Consider the following 21,971-nt stretch of genomic DNA (forward strand, 5'->3'; position numbering starts at 1 on the left):
AAAAAAAAGCTTTTATTAAAAAATGATTATTAGGCAGAACAGATAAAAATCCACTTAAAAAGACTAAGTTTCTATTGACACGTATAAAAACTATATACATTCAGAGTTATCAAACCTACACATACCTGCTGTCTCGAATTTGGGCACAGCCAACAATTAACAGTTCTTCACAAACATCTTAAACAATGGGTGAAAATTGGATTTCAAATCTGTGGTCTTCATTTCTTCAGTGTCCATCCAATAAAATTTTCTATTTAAAATAAAGCGATGAGGAGGAGGGAGTAAGAGGGGAAATAGTTTGCCAGTTTACATCCCTATTCATTTAATCTGAGACAGCAAAGAGCTGGTAACACTGGTCCAGCGGATTGATGATTTTCTTTGCTGATCCTATATTTATTGGTCTTGGATTCCTTATTTAGCTGTTGCCCTGAAGAAATCTTGGATTATTTCCGATCACATCTTTTGAGTGTTATCAAATGGTTATTCTGAAGGCCAAGAGAAAGAAAACGGCTAAAATCATACACGTAGGTTAGAATCAGTAGAAGGGGGAAATTTTGTAATCCCCCATTACAAATCACCCCCCTCCCCCTACTCATTTGCTAGAAAACAGTATGCACAAATTGATAAATATCAAGTAGTTCATTCTGAAAGGTTTTGATAAAGGTGCACAAGCAGTTCAAAACACCCAAGAGGTTGCGGGAGGTTCATAGGTTTTCATATATACACAAATTTACAATCTCTTCAAATTCCGTTTGCTTTGAGCACTTCCTGGTGGTCCTCCTTTATTGCCCAAACGTTTTGCAGACCTACTGCCACATTCTTTGGATCCATGGAAAACACAAAAGCACTGTGTGCAGAAGTCAAATGCGCACTCTTCTCGACTGCAGAGGCCTCGTTTTTTCATTGGATTGTACCTGGCGGGCGACTGGCACCGTGGGCATGGTTTTAGAGCCTCATCGTTAAACAGCGTTTTAGCAACCTGGTGGTGAGAATACATACATTTAAGACACAATTTCTTCTCTTTAGCCTTCCTCCAAAATAAAGTTTCTCCAGAGCTGAAACTGTCTACTATGTTGCCTTGAAGAATAAGCATTAGCGAGACAGCACAGTCAAGCATAAAGCTGTCACTTCTAGCAGAAGGTTAATATAATAATGGCAATCGTTGCCTGCGGAATTTTTCTCCACAACTCAGATATACAAACATATGAAAATTGAAATACAAATACCAAGAATTGATCCCAAAACCACCTTTCTGTATATTGTACTATTGTATATCTAACCTATGTGATAAGCCTACACAGAAATTAGTGGTTTATAGGAAATAAACTGCTTGCAACACCAGCTATACAACTGGCATTTTGGCTTATTTTCAACAAACGACTGGCTTCTGGCATTACAGATGCTCCAAAGCAGCTTCTTCAATGCTGTCAGTAACCATCTTGAAAGTACTCCACATTTAAACTGAAATACAGTGTTACAGTTCTACTTGTTTGGCAAATGAATTTTTACTGTTGTCTGGATGTAAATGGTTTACAGAAGCCTCCAAGAGGTTTCTTTCAACTTACCTTTAAATACTCCTCTCGTTTACTAGTTGATCTAGAAACACTGTTACAACCACCAGGGGTGACTTCTTGCTGAGTGGATGGAGTTGCAGTGAAGGAAACCCTTGCTTGCGCCTGAACAGATTTCAAAGCAGAACGACTTGGGAGATTATATCTGGTTTCAGCATCTGCAGCCCAAGGAAGGCTATGCTGTTGAACAAAATTATTCAGTTTTGTATTCCAGGTGAATGGTGATAAAATGTCAACTTCAAAACATACAAGTTTGCTACTGTTAATCAAACCCTTCAGGACATTTATAGATTTGATATAATTTTTATTTCACGTGGAAGCTTCATGGAATGGAGGAACAATTCTGACAGCTAATGTAGCAAGAGTGGGAAAATGTCAAATCTCTGATTCCGAATGGGTCATCTGAATTGGTGCCAAGCAGACGCCAAATAATTCAGTAAGTCAGAAGCTGCAAAAGTTCCTACTTTTCAACTCAGCAATGTGCAAAATACCTTATGAGATGGGGAAATAGCACCAAACAAAAAGGTGGGGAGGAGACGGAACAGCAGGAAAAATGTCAAATTCATACTTTACATTAAAGTTTAGTCTCACAAGTAGGTTACATTAACACTGCAATGAAGTTACTGTGAAAATTCCCTAGTCACCATACGCCGGTGCCTGTTCGGATACACCCAGGTGGAATTTAGCATATCCAATACACCTAACAAACACGTCTTATGGACTGTGGGAGGAAACCCCACGCAGACACGGGGAGAATGTGCAGACTCCGCAGTGACCTAAGCCGGGAATTGAACCTGGGTCCTGGCGCTGTGAGGCAGCAGTGCTAACCATTGTGCCACCATGCTGCCCTATATCATACCAATTTAACTATTACATTTTATAAAATCCAATGCTTCAATAAATGTCACCAGTACAAATTTTAATTAGGGATAGGAAGGGGAATGCAAAAGCAAGGAATCCAATGTCTAACAAGTTCAATAAATTAAACAATCTATTTTGCTCACTGGAACACATCAAGCGTTCGGAAAGGATCAAAGATTCAGTTGACAGTGTACAATCATAGAATGATACAGCATAAGAGATGGCTATTCTACCCATCATGTCTGAGCTGGCTCTTTGGTATAGCTATCCAACTAGTCTCACTCCTCTCTTTTCCCATACCCTTATAATTTCTTTGTTCCACCTCAGGTATTTTTCCATTTATTTTAGAACTACTATTTAATGTGTCTTTCAGATTGCCATTTTAAAAATCAATCATGATGTCTTGGGTTCTTTTGCCAATCACCTTAAATTGGTCCTCTGGTTACTTCTCGTCACTGGAAACAGTTTCTCTTTACTTAACAAACCCGTCAATATTTTTTTTGATATGTTTATTGAAAATTTTCTTATTTTACACAGCAAAACAAACACAGGTACAGATCCATACAGTTCTCATGTTTACACTCCAACACGACTCGGCTCAGGGCACCCCGGGGCCAGGGGACAAGCCCCTGGTACCTCCCTGTCCAAGTCCCGTCTAATTGCACAGGTAATGACAGTGATAATATAAAAACAAAAAGGAAGAGGAACACCACTGGAGAACCAACTGAGTGCCCAAACAGCCCAGGCTATATATAAACTAGTGAGCAGAGAAAAGAAAGAGAAAAAGAGAGACAGCGAAGGAGAGAGAGAAAGAGAGAGTGAGAGTGTGAGGGGGAAAAAAAGAGAAAAGTTCTCATGTTGGTCCCCACACCTCGGCAAGGCGGGTGGGCATACTCAGGTAAAGGGCCAGGGCGTGTCTAGCAATCTGGGCGGGGTGGGGTTCTGTGGGAGCACCCAAGGTCCTGGGGCCATCGGGTATCTACTCACCCGGCTTCAACTGCAGCGCCCAACATGTGCTATAAATGGTTGCCAGGTCTTATAGAATCTAGCAGTGGACCCATATAGTGTGCACCTCATCTTCTCCAGCTTAATGGTATCTATCCCTCCTTCACCCACTGTCAGGGGTGCACCTGATTTCCACCCAAACAAGATTAGTCGTCTTGCCAGGAGTGTATTGAAAGCTACAAAATCTGCTTGGAATTTCAGCAGCAGTGGATTTAAAGGCACAACCCCAAACAGGGCAGCCTGGGGAAATGCACTTATGTCTCAATCTAGCGTTGCCGCAATCATCCCAAATATTGATGTCCAGTAGTTATACAGTGATGGGCAAGCCCAAAACATAAGTACGAGGGAACTTGCTGGCACCGCTCACAAAGGGGACTTGTGCCCGGGTACAATCTAGAGAGTCTAACCCTAATGAGATATGCTCTTAGAATTTGGACGCAATTTAGACGCCACTTTGGGTTTCAGGCCTGATCACCTGGCCTCCCCAGTATTGGCGAACCATTTTTTCCTCTGTCTGTTTTGGACGGTGCCTTCATGTGGGCCAAGCACAGGATCAGAACATTCCGGGACTTGTATGTGGACAGCGTGTTTGTGCCATTCCAGCAGGTGCTGGATAAGTTTGCTTTCCCTGCAACGCACTTTTTCAGATATTTGCAAATTCGATACTTTGTGCATAGGGCCGACCCCCAATTTCTAATGCTCGCACCTCATGCCCCCATTGACATCTTCTTGGTGCTTTCTATTACTTAGCAGGGTATCATTTCTGTTCTTTATTCTCATTCTGTCCCAACAAAACTCCTCTCTATCAGTGGTTAAATCTTTATGGGAATGAGATCTGGGGGAGGATTGGGACATGGTGCTGCATCACATACACTCCTCCTCAATAACTTCTTCAGGTGCAATGCTGTACAACATAAATCATGGCACTCCAACTTTCACAGTCCCTGATAACAGCCAATATCTTACTGTTCTCAAATTTGCATCGGTTTGACTTCCTTAAGATGTCAGTGTTTTCTCCTTTGTCTCCCTCTTGCTCTACTACCCTCAAATTTTACCAGTCATTACCAGATGTTCCAGTTTTTCCTCTAATGATGTACCCAAGCAATTGCAGTTGCCTCTTGGTGATCATCTGCAAAAGTTGTTCTTGGGTGCCAGCTTTCCTTGGAACTCAGGTGTATATTGTCCAACTAATCCTCATCATACATCTCAGAAATTGTATCTCAATTGCCTTCAGTTTATCTTCTAGTGTCTTACTAATGTCCCAAATTTCACATCCATATAGCAAGGTTGACCAGATGTAATGTTTTAGTAATCTCATTCTGCTCTCTATAGAGGTGCTGTGATATCTACGCGGTCTGACATTTATGTGAAGGTTTGTTTGCAACGGTTATCTATTTCTTGATGTCCCGATCACTTTTCCCCATCAGATGCTATTAAACTGTCCAGATAAGAAAATAGGATTCCACTTGTTTCTTTTGATTCCTTATTATTTTGCATCAAGGTGCAATCCTTTTCTTAGATACTACCAAGTTTGCTGTTTTGCTGCAGTTTAATGATAATCCAAAACTTGTTATGGCTTGATATAATTCTATGAGTCTTAACTTTCTCTGTATCTGCTGTAATTAATATACAATCTGTATATCTCAGGTTATTTATACTTATAGTTCTGGCTTATGGGGTATAACTTAGGATGTTTAGGTCACTCAGTGTAGATGCACCAGGAATGAAACCAGATCGGTGAAGACAAATAATAGAACTGGCAGTGTCTTCTAACCAATGCACTCAATTTTTTTTGACGTGCACAGCCAATTTGTTTAAGTGTATCAAAGGACTCTGCTGAAGTGCATTCAGCATTGTCTTCCAAGAAAGAGAAACTGCTCAACTCAAGATTACTATATATAGTATTAGGCCAATTTGTTGGGCCCTTTAAGTTACTGTGCAAAAAAAAAAAGGGGCCAACATGTGAGTGAGAACTTTCAAACTGCTCTGCGGATTAGAGAACACATTACGAAGGACAATTACGAATTATACAATTCTCAGCTGTTCTTTTGAAACTGTTGCTTGAATATCATGTCATTGATGCTTAATATACAAAATCAAGTGGGTACCAATACATAGAGTCTGCTTCAAATCATTGAATACAAATTTATTGCAAAACCCAATGCTTTTAAGATTATAAATTTTACTAAAAAAAGTGGATCCTGTATAGAAATTACCAGGATTTCCAAAGAAATCACAAGGGCCACATAAACAGAATGTAGTTCGTCAGCTTCTAAATTGAAGCACAAACAAATTATAAAGCTAGCTTATAGGAAAAATAAAGTGAGGGTCAAAAACAAAAACACATACCACTCTGGGAGTTGTAATCTCATCCAGGTACTGCTTCCTCCTAAGATGTGCTGCCTGATCTTGCTTGACAATTTTCTTCCAGACTTTACTCACCTTCCTTGTTCTGGTAAAAATACAACAAGCATTTCATTTGCAAAACAAAATGGCAACAAGCGAAATACACATCAGATTTAAGTTACATTGCACATCACACAGCGTAGTCAGATGACATTTAAAGCCAATGTCAAGTAATTCGCAGACAAGACAATCTAGTTAAATTCCTTAATTTTTGGCCAGACTTTAGATTCTGAAATGCAATAAGTGGTGATATCAACATCCCATGAAAAAGGAGATTGTTTGTTGGGTTAAGAGAAGGGTGGAAAATGCCCAGTTATAGCCTTTAAACCGATGAGCAGGATTGTCCAATATTTTCACAAGGAGTCACATTAAATTACTCTCTCACTAGGGCCAGTGAGCAAATTTTGGAAAGATAATGCATTACAAATTTAGCACACCAATAATCAAAATAATAAGAAATGTGCAATGAGAAGACTAATTTATTAGCTTACTTTCTCATAACTAGATTGAACACTGATTTAGGCAGATAGCTGGCATTGTTTTTGCTTGCACAAGTAGCCAATGACTGCCCACACACTTCATGCGGCATCGTGGAGTATTCCAGATAGGTTGAAAAAGACACAATAAGCTCCACAGCAAGAATCAAAGATTGAGATTGGAGATTAATTTGGCAAATTTAGAAATACATTTACAATGTTACGCTTGTCCAGTTCTGTCAGTGCCCATCAGCTGTCCATGAAGAAAGATGAACTTCATATATTTGAAATGTGCCTCTTTGTGGTGCTCAATGCTCAAACAAAGGTCATTTCTAGAGTTTAAAGCCTGGAATAACAAAGAGGTCTCACTAGTTTGTCTAACTGACAAATGCTTCGCTTTTTGTGGATCAGCTGCTTTTATGGTGGCAATGCTGTCTGCGGCCAGGAAAAAGGGAAGTGGTGAAGAAAGTGTCAGGCCAGTGATTGACAGGTAAGGTAGCCAATCAGAAAGAGGGCAGCTGGACACAGACCCAATGGCTGCAACACTCCAACGAACGATGGCACAGCAGCTGGCAGTTTACGTTGCAGTAAACACTGTCTCTTGGATCAGTTGGAAGAGTTCTCACTATGAAATTTTAATGTTACATAAAGGTTGGTGATTCACTTTGGCGTGCTGTATGTTGGACAATCCTGCTCTAAAGCTGTTGCAGAGGTTACTGAAATGTTATACCAAAAGCCAGAAGAACCCCACCCTGGTATTCCAAAGTTCCAACAATTCGCAGAATCCATAAATTTGCCACACATCCAAGTTTGTTTAAAAAAGGTTTATGGTGGGGCAAGAAACTGGCTACATATTAATAAACCAATGTGGAGAATTGGAGATGACCTTGCTTGCATATTGTTAATTGTGTTTAATTACTTGCAGATGGTGGGTTTAACTAGAACTCCTAATAAACATGGACTATAATTGGTTGTTGGCTAAGAGATGTAGGCTTGTATTGTGCAATATTTTTATCCTTCACTTTCTGGAATAGAACACATATTACCAATCTTACCTGCAGAGGCCTTCTACAGTTAAGTGGCACAGAATTAGAGAGAGAATGTGTGTCAGATTCCTGTTCAACAGTTCTTTCAGAATATCCACTTTATCTAAACCCATTTTCCTGCCAATGAGTCGACATAGCAATGGCATAGATTCATTCGATGACTTTTCTTCTGACTGACTGGGATCTTGCACAGTGATATTCCCAAGCCTTTTTCTTTTTCTCATGCACATTTCCTGCACCAATTGTAAAGCAGGAGTTTGAGACAAATCCTTAAACTTTAGAGATTCCTCACAGCATTCATCCTCAAACACCAATTCATTCTCTTTAGTGGGAGGTTCTAGGTTGCAATCTGATCTCAGTAGAACAGCTTCTCTGTTTTCATCTTCTGCCTCAGACTGGGAACCTCGCTCACCGAGAGTGGATAACCGCTTGCTTCTTTCCAAACTTCGAGATTTTTTACAATCTAGAATCTTGGGGGCTTTCTTTTGGTTTTGTACCAACTCCTGGAAGGAACATTCATGATTCGAGAAGGAATCAGATTTTTCCAAACCAACTGAATTATAACCACTGTCCTCAGTTGTTGAGGTATCTAATTTGCCATGTGAAGGGGTCCTGGATAGTGTCCTGCTGTCAGTCAAATATATATTGAAGCTTACTACAAAGTTGCTCACTGGAGTATGGAACTGGTCACCTCCATGTGTTTCAGATTTCTCATGGCTAGATGGTGTCTCAAAGGGCTCTGCTGAAGTGCATTCATCATAGTCTTCCAAGAAAGAGAAACTGCTCAACTCAAGATTACTATATATAGTAGATTGATCAAGAGTTATACATTTAGTAGGCGTTAGCTCGTTTTTACCCTTCGAGTCATCTATTGTGGAGGTTCGCTGCTGTGCAAACAAATGCCTTTTAGTTCTATGTGAAGTGTTATTTTCCACATTCTTTAAAGTGCTGGTTGCCAAAGCTTCAGAGTTCAAGTATTTAGGAGAGTCCAGTGAACTGTCTGAACAAAAAACATCTTTATAACCTATTCTGGTACAAGACCATTCTACTGCATCAGCTTCAGTACATTTAGTTTTGCAGAATTCCACACTTCCACTTGAGGCTAGACGTGACTCAAGAAGTCGGCGCCGTAACGTGCTCCTCTTGTCAGCGATCCTAGGTGTTTCAAACAGAGTTGGTGAAGTACAGTTGGTTCTTTTCCCATCAATACATTTTCTTTCAGCTGAAAAGGATGATGGCCTACCAGTATAGGGCTGCCTTTCTTTGCACGTTACAGGAGACATATTGGCCAGAAGTGATTCAAGCTCTCCTACAGTTCCACTGGAATCTTCAGCTGATGGAACTGTGCCTTCAGTTTCATCATAGCCACTGTCCTGTCCTAATGATTTACGTCCAAAGGATTTATAACTTTCTTCAGGATCAGCCCTTTGTTGCTCAGAGCCAGTTGTCAAATCACAAGAATGCTTCAGTAATCTCAACATCTTGGCACAAAAGGCAACACAGCTAGGGCTTTCAGTCCTAAAAAAGAAACAAATGGTTGTTATATTCAAAATAAAAAATTAATTGGACCAATTGAAACTCTGGAGCAAGCCAAGAAATATTTATAGTTTGAATTTCCATGCAAATTTATTGGATCAACATTAATCTAAAGCAAACAGAAATTTAGGATTACCAGTCAGAAATATAGCTATCCTATTCTGTGCGCTTGGTGGTTACTCTTTTTTTAAGCTTTGATCCTGATCATTTCCTAAAATCTGATCGTAAGATTTAGAGTAACTCTAATTTAAATTGCATTATATTTTTGATTCTGCACATGTAGCTGCTGGCTTATGCATCTTATACAAAAACTTATCATCCATTTCTTTTTGGTGATAATATCACACAGGGACAACATACCTATTTGTCACATTTGAATCTAAACTGTGTTGGCCATTTGGGAATCAAAGGTCCAAACTTTGTGCTTTTGAATCAAGGGAACTCCTACAGATCTGTGTGACTGCTTCGCTGAGACACTTTCACAAATATAAAATCCACATATATTTCAACCCTCCGTGGGACCTTTAGGGGATTGAAAATGTGGTTGTTTTGTCAAGGTTATTTATTTGAAAAGATTAAGGAAAAAGGAGAATGTACTTCTCACATGCATGCCAAAATAAGGCAATTGTAATTTTATATAGAAACATTAAACTTAACATAGGGATAGAGGGATGTTTAAAATATGAGAGAGAGGATTACAAAAGGAAATAACATGATTGACATTATAAACAAAGTCAGTCACATTTGGAAAATAGTGTTAGCACCAAACTGATCAATGTAACTAGATACCATACTTCATATCCCAGAAATGGTACTTTGCTATCAAGTGAAATCATTTCTGAGGAAAAATTATATTTATTCTGAAAACTGTTAATACACAACCTTTGTCATTATATAAAATGATGTTAAGATAGCTAAGAACAGGAAGGGGAAAAGAATCAGTGTTTGTGAAACAGATAGATAAACACTGCATCATATCAATTGGTTAGCAAAATTGCCATTGATCTGAAGTTCAGCTGTTAACTCCCCTAAAGCCCAACAGCTCAACTGGTTAAAGTGTAGTAAACCACAAAGATAAAGTTCTGTTTGATTCCCTGGGGTTAGCATCATCTCAAAGGCATACTGTAATGCACTTCAGCAAACGTAAGTCAACATTGTATAAGCAATGAGTTGGGAAATTTGTTACAACAGAAAAATTGTAACAGAACAGTTTAGCATCCCAGTAGTAATTCATACTATTTCTCAGCTACCAAATGGCACATCACAATGTCATTTGGGCTCAAGTATAGGTCAGCTCTCATTTTCATCCACAACAGCATGCTGGTTGAACTACAAAAGCCAGACTGATTCTCTGTCGTCATCAGCTGTCCCGATTTCAGCATACTTACTCAGGGTCACGGTTTTCTGCCATGGGCCTTCAGGTAACTCAACAGGCCATTTCTAGACCCACATCTCTTTGGGCATATGAGCTGGACATCCTATGAGGTATTAGGGGTGGAGTGTAGGATATGCTTCCTTTTCTTCCCTCCTCTGCCTCGTCATTAAAGTATTTGTTGATGCAGTTTGTAGACAATCGTCACCATTTTGAACTGTTGGTAACAAGATCCCTCCGTCATTGATGTCAATGTGCAGCATTCGAAGGAGAGCATTTTTGAAGCAGTTTCTTTGTCCTCCCCAGTATGTTGCTCATTTGACAGTTGAGAAAACAGGACTTGGCAGGTGGAGGTGGTCTTCAGCCACCAAGACAAAGTGACTGGATATTTTTGGAGCTGGCTTCAAAAGGGGACACTAGAGTATATTCAAGAGTTCCGTCATTGAATCCAGAGGATGCAACAGAGACATTACTGGTGGATTTTCTCCAGTATTCCGTCACAAGGCACAGTCCAGGCTTCACTGCAGTACAAAAAAGTGCAGTGATGACAACCATTCTGTTCCCTAGGACTTTTGCTGACTTGGAGGTCATTGTTGACAAACACTTCAATACTTGGTCAGTGGCTGGACTGGCACACCTGATAGTGTTGCATTTCCCCACCATTTGCAAGGTGGCTGCCAAGGTACGGGAACTGCGCAACATTATCCAGAATCTCCTACAACACATGGGAATGGAATATTTGGCTGATCAGGCAGGGTATCAAGAGTATCTTGCAAATCTGGGCAATGACACTTCCGTCATCCACAAGCTGTAGATCACCTAGATCTATGGTGGTTTTTGGCACAGAGGTGAAAGAATTGCCATCGAGAAAATTTAATAATTAATACCAGAGGGTTTTTGAATATATGGATAGTAATTGTCAAATAGCATGGGGGCTATCACACAGCCTTGCTTGACCCCAGTCGAGATTTTGAAGTGCCTGTTTAACATTGCCTACTTAAAAATGCAGTCTTTTTTTAAAAAATTCATTTGTGGGACATGGGCATTGCTAGCTGGCCAGCATTTATTGCTCATCCCCAGTTGCCTTTGCTGGGTAGTTGAGAGTCAACCACATTTTTGTGGCTCTAAGTCACATATAGGTCAGACCACACAAGGATGGCAGATTTCCTTCCCTTAAGGACATTAGTGAACCTGATGGGTTTTTCTGACAATCGACAATAGTTTCATGGTCATCAGTAGATTCTTAATTCCAAATCTTTTTTAATTGAATTCCAATTTCACCAGATACCATGGCAGGATTCAAACACCAGATCCCCAGAACATTAGCTGAGTTTCTGGATTGATAGTCTAGTGATAATACCACTCGGTCATCGTCTCCTTATATCATCACAAAGCAATTGCAGGAGTACGATGAAGTTGCTTGGGAATCCCATCTTTTAAGCACAATACACAGAGCCTTGTAATTTACTGAGTCAAATATTTAGGTTGGGTGAATGAATGCAATTAAATTATTGGTGTCATCTTTTACCAAGACCTGGGATTTGCCAAAAGGGGGTGCGGGTTGGGATTGGTAACAGAAATAGTATGAAGAAAATGTCTGTTAATGGCATGAGACTTAATCAGAGATTAAGAGAGCAATGATGCACCATAGAAAGCATTCTTTCTGGTTGTATCACAGCTTGGTATGGCTCCTGCTCTGCCCAAGACCGCAAGGTAGTGAATATAGCCCAATCCATCATGCAAACCAGCCTCCCATCCATTGACTCTGTCTATACTTCCCACTGGCTTGGAAAAGCAGCCAGCATAATTAAGGACCCCACACACCCCGGACATTCTCTCTTCCACCTTCTTCTGTCGGGAAAAAGATACAAAAGTCTGAGGTCACGTACCAACTAACTCAAGAACAGCTTCTTGCCATTAGACTTTTGAATGGACCTACCTCGCATTAAGTTGATCTTTCTCTACACCCTAGCTGTGACTGTAACACTACATTCTGCACTCTCTCCTTTCCTATGAATGGTATCTTTGTCTTATAGCAAGAAACAATACTTTTCACTGTATACTAATACATGACAATAATAAATCAAGTTAAATCAAAAAATCATTAAGGCAATAGTAGGTCCAATAAGAACATAAGAAATAGGAGCAGGAGTAGGCCATCTAGCCCCTCGAGCCTGCCCCGCCATTCAATAAGATCATGGCTGATCTGACGTGGATCAGTACCACTTACCCGCCTGATCCCCATAACCCTTAATTCCCTTACCGCTCAGGAATCCATCCATCCGCGCTTTAAACATATTCAGCGAGGTAGCCTCCACCACCTCAGTGGGCAGAGAATTCCAGAGATTCACCACCCTCTGGGAGAAGAAGTTCCTCCTCAACTCTGTCTTAAACCGACCCCCCTTTATTTTGAGGCTGTGTCCTCTAGTTTTAACTTCCTTACTAAGTGGAAAGAATCTCTCCGCCTCCACCCTATCCAGCCCCCGCATTATCTTATAAGTCTCCATAAGATCCCCCCTCATCCTTCTAAACTCCAACGAGTACAAACCCAATCTCCTCAGCCTCTCCTCATAATCCAAACCCCTCATCTCCGGTATCAACCTGGTGAACCTTCTCTGCACTCCCTCCAATGCCAATATATCCTTCCTCATATAAGGGGACCAATACTGCACACAGTATTCCAGCTGCGGCCTCACCATTGCCCTGTACAGGTGCATCAAGACATCCCTGCTTTTATATTCTATCCCCCTCGCAATATAGGCCACCATCCCATTTGCCTTCTTGATCATCCCATTTGCCTTCTTGATCATTTTAGACTTTTTTTAAAAATCACATGCTACTGCCTTCACACAAGTAATGGAGACAAGGATGCATATAGGTAAGTTTTGGAAGGTTTGGGCACTATTCAGACCTTGTGTAGATTTAAGATTGGTATTATTGAGGCATGTGCTTTATAGTGAGGATATTATTTTTAAATTCTTCCATATGGGGGCTGTTACTGGCTATTGCCCATTCCCAACTGCCTCAAGGATGAGTCACTTTCTTGAACAGCTCTTACACATGACCCAGGAAGGGAGTTACATTGCAACACTCCAAGAATAGTGTCACTTTTTGGAGGGGTTAAATATTATTTTTCCTCAAGCTTAATGTCACTAGTCATTTCTGTAAGTAGATCCAATAACTCTTACAACCCTGAATGCTACATACATTTTTAAGCTCAGTATCTAGGAGTACACAATAAAGCGAGAGCCAAGAATCAAGGTAGAGAATCTCTGTTCACCAGTAGGTGCATCATCTTTTTCCTTAAAGTTGGAGTTACCACCATTGAAGGAGCAAAATCAGGAAGCAACCTGCCAAAGGCATGCACACACGCCAGAAAGGTAGTGGAAATAAGGAACTCAATCCCAAATTGTATCAATTGAAATTTTCAGGATTGAGACTGGTAGATTTTGCTACACAAGGGATATGGAACAAAGGCAGCCAAATGTTGAGGTATAGATGATCCATGATCTAACAGAATGGCAGTACATGTCAAAAGGGGCTGAATGGCCTACCCCTATTCTGATTAAAACCACTCAAAGAATCACGTTAAAGAAAAACAATCTGCTGTGGGCAGCCTGCAGTCCACCTGAAAACAGCCTCTTCAATGGAAGTCAGATCAAAGAAATACTTTGAAGACATGATTTTTTTAAAAAAAGTATTTAAATATACAGCCAGCGTTCATTGCATCAATACAGAGTTCATTTGGGAGAAAAATATCAGAATATAAGCCATCAGTTTTCATTGTAGCATGGGCACAATTAATTGTGTTAAACTCTTGACTTGAGAAGGGAGAAAAGGCAGAAGTGTCATGCAAACTGTCTGGTCGACATTCAAGTGATGCAAAACTACTTAAAATGAAAAACTAACCAAGGAAACTGCTTCTTTTATCAAATCAACATGCATGTCCCAAATTTGATATCCTAAAGCCAATTGAATATTTTTGCATAGAACTGTATTTGTATGTTTTCATAACAAAATATTGTTCAGTAATTGTTCCTCCTCAGCACCGTCTGTGCACTTCCATCTCCCAAATAGTTTCTTCTGAAAAAGAGGCAACTTACACTGAGCTAAAGGTTCAAGATAGTTGCAGCTCCACGTTCAATTAAGGATTCTTCGTGTGTGCTTACAAAACAGAAGCTGCAGTCTGATCAATAATAATACCTGCCTCAAGTGTACACTCAACGGGCCAAACATTCCCCAGCCAGGATCCTGTAGATACTTCTGCTTAGCACCCAGGGCAAAATGACATACAGTAGCAATAGGCAAAGATAAGGATTAAAAATATTAGCTTCTCCTTGACTGCACGGACACGAGTCTTCAACCTCACGACTATTAAAGAACATACTCCCTCCGAAGAAAAATGCTTCAGATTGGGAATGAACTGTACCATATATCTATAAAGAGGAAAAGACATACACGATTGTTTCAGCTGTTCCTTGAAAAGATTTAAGCGTTCCTTACAGACTTCTGGTGAAAAGGTATCATGTACAGAATACTGCCCCATACCAGCACCTCTTCCCATTGGAATGCAACACCCCTTTATTCTGGATAGGATGACACCCAGCCACTCCTACAAAGAGAAGCAAAAAGATTGAAATACTATGACAAACTCCAATATAGATTAAAACGTAAACTGAATTTTGAAATAATTTTGATTCTATTTAAAACAGGGTCACCTTTTCAGAATCAGAGTCGCTCCACTTATTCCCTTCCGAGGACATATACACACACACGTATACACAGTTGGGTATGAGGAACGCTGTGGATTAAGTTGGTTACACCGGGCGAGGATGAGTTGCTGCAAGAGATGCATTCGCTATAGCAACGTGCCCAGAACGCGCCCAGCCCTCCAGTCCTTTAACTCATCGTCTTGGGAACCAGATGCTGTCTCCACGCGAAGCCCTTTGCAGGTTCCCTCGTTTGGATTTGAATTTTGCGCCACTGCGATCCAACCCAGCCGTTTGCAGATGCCCGCTAAACCAGTTTAAATGACCGCCAAAAAAAAAATCCCCAGACACACAAACTGCTTCCTCCGGGACAGACCCTCGTTTACAGCGCCCAGAGCCAATAGGAACAAACAAAACACGAGTCTGTCGCTCGTACTCTGCACAATTAGCAGTTTTAAAAAATATTAGTGGCGATTAATATCGTCGCTACCATTCTCTCCCTCGGACGAAAAGCACAGCAACCGCCTGCCAGCAGGCTACATTTAAAGAGAGTTGGCTTTTAAACCTTTAGAGGACAGGCTGGGAATTTTGATACCGACAGGTTTCATAAGACTGAAATGAGGCAGCAAAAGTCATTTAATCCTCAAAACATTTGTCTATACAACATTTAGCGCATCAAAATTACACTTTTAGGACGACTTGTTATAAGAATGGTTTCGCCAAGTTTGTCACCGATATGATCACTTTTTCGGGTTACATTGTTAAGAACACGTTTTAAAACTGCCTGTTTTGATCTAGTGGGCTGTGTTATTTTGTTGCACATTCGGTGTGAATCCGGTACCAAAGTTTCTCGAGTCAACAGTTTCGTGCCGGTGGGCAGCAAACCCCAAAACACAGCACAACTGCAATGCTGGGTGCTCCAGATTTAAAATGAACGGGCAAATATTAATTATACTGGCTGCCTGTATTCACTAAAGGGCCGAGAGAAGTCTGTGTTTCGCCCAGCTTCATACCTTAAAATTCACCATCCCCACCAAATTAACAAACTATCGGGATTGAATGTAGGTTACTAAAGTTCCTAACACAAACTCACATCTGTAAACGAGACCGCAACCCTACCTATGCATCATACTCTCAAACCCTGTCTCAGTTGTCAGAAATACAACCTAGTTTCCTGGAGCCCATTTATATAAAACGTTTTTATACAATTAGTATTTTTCAATTAGATTATTCTTCCAAAGATTGAGTGCAGACTCTATTTCCCCTTCAAAAGGACATGCCTCCCATCCCAGGAATCAGTCTGGTGAACCTTTGTTACACTCGATCTGGTAAGGAAACTGTACACAATACTCCTTGTGCGGACCTACTAAATATCCATACAATTGCAGCAAGACATCTTCACTTCTACTTAAAAACATCCAATTTGCATTTTCAATTGCTTTCTGCCCCTGCATATTAGCTTTTAGTGACTCATGAGCAGCTCCCTTTGGACATCAATACTTTCCAATCTCTCCTTATTTTAAAAATACTCTGCTTGTTTATCCTTTCAAAAAGTGGATTTTAGACCCTCTGCCATGCTCTTGCCCGCTCACTTAGCCTGTCTAAATCCCCACCAGGTTTTGTGTCACCAGCAAACTGAGAAATATTACATTTGGTCCACACGGTGGCAGTGGTTAGCACTAGTGCCAGAGACCCAGGTTCAATTCCAGCCTTGGGTGACTGCACGTTCTCCGTGTCTGTTTCCTCTGGGTGTTTTAAGTTTTCTCCCATGGTCGAAAGATGTGCAGGTTAAGTGGATTGGCCGTGCAAAATTGCCCCTTAGTGCCCAAAAGATGTGTATGTTAGGTGAATTAGCCATGATAAATGTGTGGGGTTATGGCAGAGGGGAGGGCCTGGGTGGGATATTCTTTCAAGAGGGTCAGTACAGACTCACTGGGCTGAATGGCCTTTTTCCGCATTGTAGGGATTTTATGGTTCACATCTGAATCATTGATATAGTTTATGAATAGCTGGAGCCTAAGCATTGACCCTTGTGGTACCTCACTAGTCAGTCATAGCTGCCAATCCAAGAATGACCTTTTTATTCCTCACACAAACCCACATCTGGAAACGAGACAGTTTTCTGTACATTAACCAATCTCAATCCATGCCAGCATATTCCCCGCCAAACCCATCAACTTGAATTTTGTTTACTAACCCCTTGTTGGCATAAATGCATCTTTTTCTGATTGGCGGGATTCTGCAGGGATCTGTGCCAGGACCCCAACTGTTCACATTATATATTAATGATCTGGAAAAGGGAACTGAATGCATTATTTCCAAATTTGCAGATGGTATGAAGTTGGGTGAAAGAGTGTGCTGTGAAAAAAATTCAGAGATGCTTCAGCGTGAATTTGACAGGCTGAATGTGTGGGCATCTGTATGGCAAGTGTGGATGAATGTGAGGTTATTCACTTTGGTAGCAATAATAGCCAGACATTAATACTTGAATGAGTGTAAATTGAGAGGTGGATACTCAGCGAGACCTTGGTGTCCTCGTTCATCAGTCGCTGAAACTAAGTGCGCAGGTACAAAAGGCAGCAAAGGCGGCAAATGGTATTTGGCCTTCATAGTGAGGATTTGAGTATAGGGACAGGGATGTGTTGCTGCAATTGTATAGGGCGTTGGTATGTTGTGAAGTGTGCAGTTTTGGTGTCATTATCTGAGGAAAGATGTCCAGCAAAGTTTACCAGACTGATTCCTGGGATGGCAAATGTCATATGAGGAGAGACTAAGTCGGTTAGGATTATATTCACTGGAGTTTAGAAAGGTGAGGGAGGGGGGATCTCAGAAACTTATAAGGGTTAGACAGGGTAGATTCAGAAAGAATGTTCCCAATGGTGGGGGGGGTCCAGGACTACGGGTCATAGTTTGAGGATAAGGGGGATATTGAATTCGATGATCAGCCATGATCAAAATGAAAGGCGGAGCAGGCTCGAAGGGCTGAATGACCTACTCCTGCTTCTAGTTTCTATGTTTATGTGACCTTACCAAAAGCCTTCGGAAAATCCAAATGCACCACATCTGCTGGCTTCCCCTCATCTGACTATCAGGTTTCCCCCCCCCCCCCATCATAAATCCATATCCGGAATATACCACCCAGGCCCTCCCCTCTGCCTTATTCCTGTAACCCCACACATTTATCATGGCCAACCCACCTAACTTGCACATCTTTGGCCACTAAGATTCTGCCCAATAATTTCTAAGTGTTTTTTTTAAAAAAATTCATTCGTGGGACATGGGCATCGCTGGCTGGTCAGCATTTATTGTGTGGAGATGCCGGCGTTGGACTGGGGTAAACACAGCAAGAAGTTTAACAACACCAGGTTAAAGTCCAACAGGTTTATTTGGTAGCAAAAGCCACACAAGCTTTCGGAGCTCTAAGCCCCTTCTTCAGGCGAGTGGGAATTCTGTTCACAAACAGAGCTTATAAAGACACAGACTCAATTTACATGAATAATGGTTGGAATGCGAATACTTACAACTAATCAAGTCTTTAAGAAACGAAACAATGTGAGTGGAGAGAGCATCAAGACAGGCTAAAAAGATGTGTATTGTCTCCAGACAAGACAGCCAGCAAAACTCTGCAGGTCCACGCAACTGTGGGAGTTACAAATAGTGTGACATGAACCCAATATCCCGGTTGAGGCCGTCCTCGTGTGTGCAGAACTTGACTATCAGTTTCTGCTCAGCGACTCTGCGCTGTGTCGCGAAGGCCGCCTTGGAGAACGCTTACCCGAATATCAGAGGCCGAATGCCCGTGACCGCTGAAGTGCTCCCCAACAGGAAGAGAACAGTCTTGCCTGGTGATTGTCGAGCGGTGTTCATTCACCTGCGACAACGGATGAATGAACACCGCTCGACAATCACCAGGCAAGACTGTTCTCTTCCTGTTGGGGAACACTTCAGCGGTCACGGGCATTCGGCCTCTGATATTCAGGTAAGCGTTCTCCAAGGCGGCCTTCGCGACACACGACAGCGCAGAGTCGCTGAGCAGAAACTGATAGCCAAGTTCTGCACACACGAGGACGGCCTCAACCGGGATATTGGGTTCATGTCACACTATTTGTAACTCCCACAGTTGCGTGGACCTGCAGAGTTTCACTGGCTGTCTTGTCTGGAGACAATACACATCTTTTTAGCCTGTCTTGATGCTCTCTCCACTCACATTGTTTCGTTTCTTAAAGACTTGATTAGTTGCAAGTATTCGCATTCCAACCATTATTCATGTAAATTGAGTCTGTGTCTTTATAAGCTCTGTTTGTGAACAGAATTCCCACTCACCTGAAGAAGGGGCTTAGAGCTCCGAAAGCTTGTGTGGCTTTTGCTACCAAATAAACCTGTTGGACTTTAACCTGGTGTTGTTAAACTTCTTACAGCATTTATTGCCCATCCCTAGTTGCCTCAAGAAGGTGGTGGTGAGCTGCTTCTTGAGTCGCTGCAGTCCACGTGCTGTGGGTTGACCCACAATGCCACAAGGGAAGGAGCTAGACAGCTCTCCCAATTTTGGCACTCGCCCCCAGATGTTAGTAAGGAGGGCTTTGCAAGGTCAACAGGGCCTGTTTCACTTCTTTGTTGAGACTTGGTAGCGATTGATTCAACTGAGTGACTCACTTGGCTATTTCAGAGGGCAGTTGAGAGCCAACCACAATGCTGTGGCTCTCGAGTCACATGTAGGCCAGACCACGTAAGGAGGGCAGACTTCCTTCCCTAAAAGGACATTAGTGAGTTTCATAATAGATTTAATCATTTTCTCTACTGGTGTCAGACCAATAGGTTTGTAGTAACATTTTTTTCCCCCCATCCCTCTTTTCTTATTAGTGGGGTTACATTCCAAAATCCAAAGAACATTGGAAAATGACCATGAACGAATCTACTATCTCCACAGCCTCTTTCAATCCTCTGCGACGTTGATTGTTCGGTCCAGAGGATTTTTCACGTTTCAGTCCCTTTCCCCAGTACTACCAAGGTTCACTAGGTTGATCTCTGGATTGAGGAGTTTGGCCTGAAGAGATGCTAAGTAAAATGGGCCTACAATCACCTGAAGTTTAGAAGAATGAGGGGGTTCTTATTGAAATATATAAAAATCCTGAGGGATTGACAGTTTAGATCCAGAGGTGTTAGTCACTGGTGGAGAGAATTTCTCAGAAGATAAATCTTTGGAGTTCCAGCAGACTGTGGATACTCAGTTCTCAAGGTGGAATTTTTCCTTCTACCTTCTGGATTCCACACTCAGTATTCTATCCTTCTGCAAATGCAATCAAATATATTTTCCCAGCAACTAACAAATGGCAACTTTAATTTCTTTCATATCAGATTGTTACAGCTCTGCCGAAAACTGCCTGTTTTGGTTCTCAGGCCCCTTACCATTTTGAATTTCATTTGTCACCTACCGATCCAATTTCCTGGAAGGATTATCCTTCCAAATCCAATCACGCACATTAAGTTGCATTGCTTCAGTTTTTAAAACCAGAGCTTTTACTCAACTCATCTAAAAGGAAGAAGAGATGATCTTATTGAAACATGCAAAAGATCTGAGGAGACTTGATAGGGTGGTTACCAGAAGATGTTTCCTCTTGTGGTGGAGAGTTTATGGGATCTCCCATTTATGACAGAAATTAAGAGAATTTTATTTACCAGAGGGTCATTAGTCTGGAATTCTGATCCCTAAATAGTAGTGGATGCTAGGTCAAGAATTTGGTCAAGGCTGCATGAAACGTGCACGCAGGTGTGGGGGGGGGGGGGGGGGGGGAGGAGAGAGAGAGAAAGGGGACCATACCAAATTCCACTTTGAGAACTGAGCATCCACAGTTTGCCCATGATCTTATCGAATGGCAAAGCAAGCCTAAAAAGGGCTACTCCCATGTCCCCTATCTGCTGATGTGGCACTGTCAAATTTTGCTTGATGGTACTCATGTGAGGCAGCTTGAAATGCTGAACTAAATAAAAAGGCCCTATATGTATGCAAATTGCAGTTCCAATCTCCCTTTATCCACATGCTTCATTCATCTATCCATTCTAAACATTGACAGTTTTTGCCTCAGACATTAACTCTGGAAACAAATTCCGCAGCGTCACAACCAAACAGAAAATCCTAAAAGGGGTTCAACAAGCAAATGAAAATACATTTAAGTATGGTACTTTGCACTGCCACACTCCAACTATAAAACATTCAGAACAAAGGAAACAAAAATTGCTCACTTTAAATGAAGACCCAGAAAAGAGAATTCAGAGTCAAGCTAAGAATCAAAATCCAATGAACGTTATTTCAGTCTTCACTAGTTGCCCCCTGCCCCACTTCTTTGCAAAGAGGTAGAATATCATGCTCCAAATGCAGGTTTTCACCAAGGTGACTGTTTTCCCCCCCTCACAACCAAGGTGTACACACAGAAGTTAGAAACCACTGCACAGTACACACACACACTTTAGAAACCACTTTAGCCCCTTTCCAGTAAAGCCATTAGTCAATAACTCAGTCCTTAAAAAAAGTAGTTCACCCCCGAGAAACGTGTTTCCTCTCCTTTCCCCGCGATTGCTCAAGTCCAAACCACCACTCGAACTGGTGGCGGGAAGTCACTTTCCACCTCGCATTCAAAATGGATTCAAAAGGAGGCAAGAGAGAAATTTAGGAAGTAAGAGCTGGGGAGACGTGCAGCTGGGCCATGAGAGAGAAGGCGGTGGAAGGGAGGACAGGGGGAATTAGATTAACCACCATTTCAGCCACAGGAACACAGGGTACTTACACAAACTGGCGCAGGAGGAACGGTCAGCAGCACTTTAAATATAGACCCTCCTGTCAAACGGAGCCCACATTACTCTCTGTTCCGCTGGCTATCTGTGTGTCCCCACCATTGATCCGTCTCTCTGCTCCCTGGCTGATTGAGCGCTTCTCTCTCGCGCTCCGCCGTTCGAATTTCGTATCCAAAATCCTGATTTGTCGGTCGGAGCAG

The 21,971-nt window shown here is 41.6% G+C and overlaps 1 protein-coding gene across 1 annotated transcript; it reads right to left on the reverse strand.

Annotated features, from left to right (window-relative positions):
* On the reverse strand, positions 1-21,921 carry fbxo43 (F-box protein 43). Its single transcript, XM_078217152.1, has 5 exons — positions 21,765-21,921; positions 7,375-8,883; positions 5,787-5,889; positions 1,566-1,751; positions 1-979 (listed from the first exon to the last, which is right to left on the reverse strand). Exons 2-5 carry the CDS (start codon positions 8,844-8,846, stop codon positions 731-733), a joined length of 2,010 nt encoding a protein of 669 aa, XP_078073278.1. The 5' UTR covers positions 8,847-8,883; positions 21,765-21,921; the 3' UTR covers positions 1-730.
* Between the last annotated feature and the right edge of the window lie 50 nt (positions 21,922-21,971).

This window comes from Mustelus asterias, chromosome 7, assembly GCF_964213995.1.
Source record: "Mustelus asterias chromosome 7, sMusAst1.hap1.1, whole genome shotgun sequence".
NCBI lineage: Eukaryota > Metazoa > Chordata > Chondrichthyes > Carcharhiniformes > Triakidae > Mustelus > Mustelus asterias.

Bases quoted from the DNA above. Each gene is read 5' to 3' on its own strand.
- fbxo43 (XM_078217152.1), bottom strand. From the start codon at position 8,846: ATGTTGAGATTACTGAAGCATTCTTGTGATTTGACAACTGGCTCTGAG. The intron at 1,752-5,786 runs GTATGTGTTTTT...TTTGTTCAACAG, and splicing joins AGATTACAACTCCCAGAGTG to CATAGCCTTCCTTGGGCTGC. The intron at 980-1,565 runs GTAAGTTGAAAG...TCTCACCACCAG, and splicing joins AACGAGAGGAGTATTTAAAG to GTTGCTAAAACGCTGTTTAA.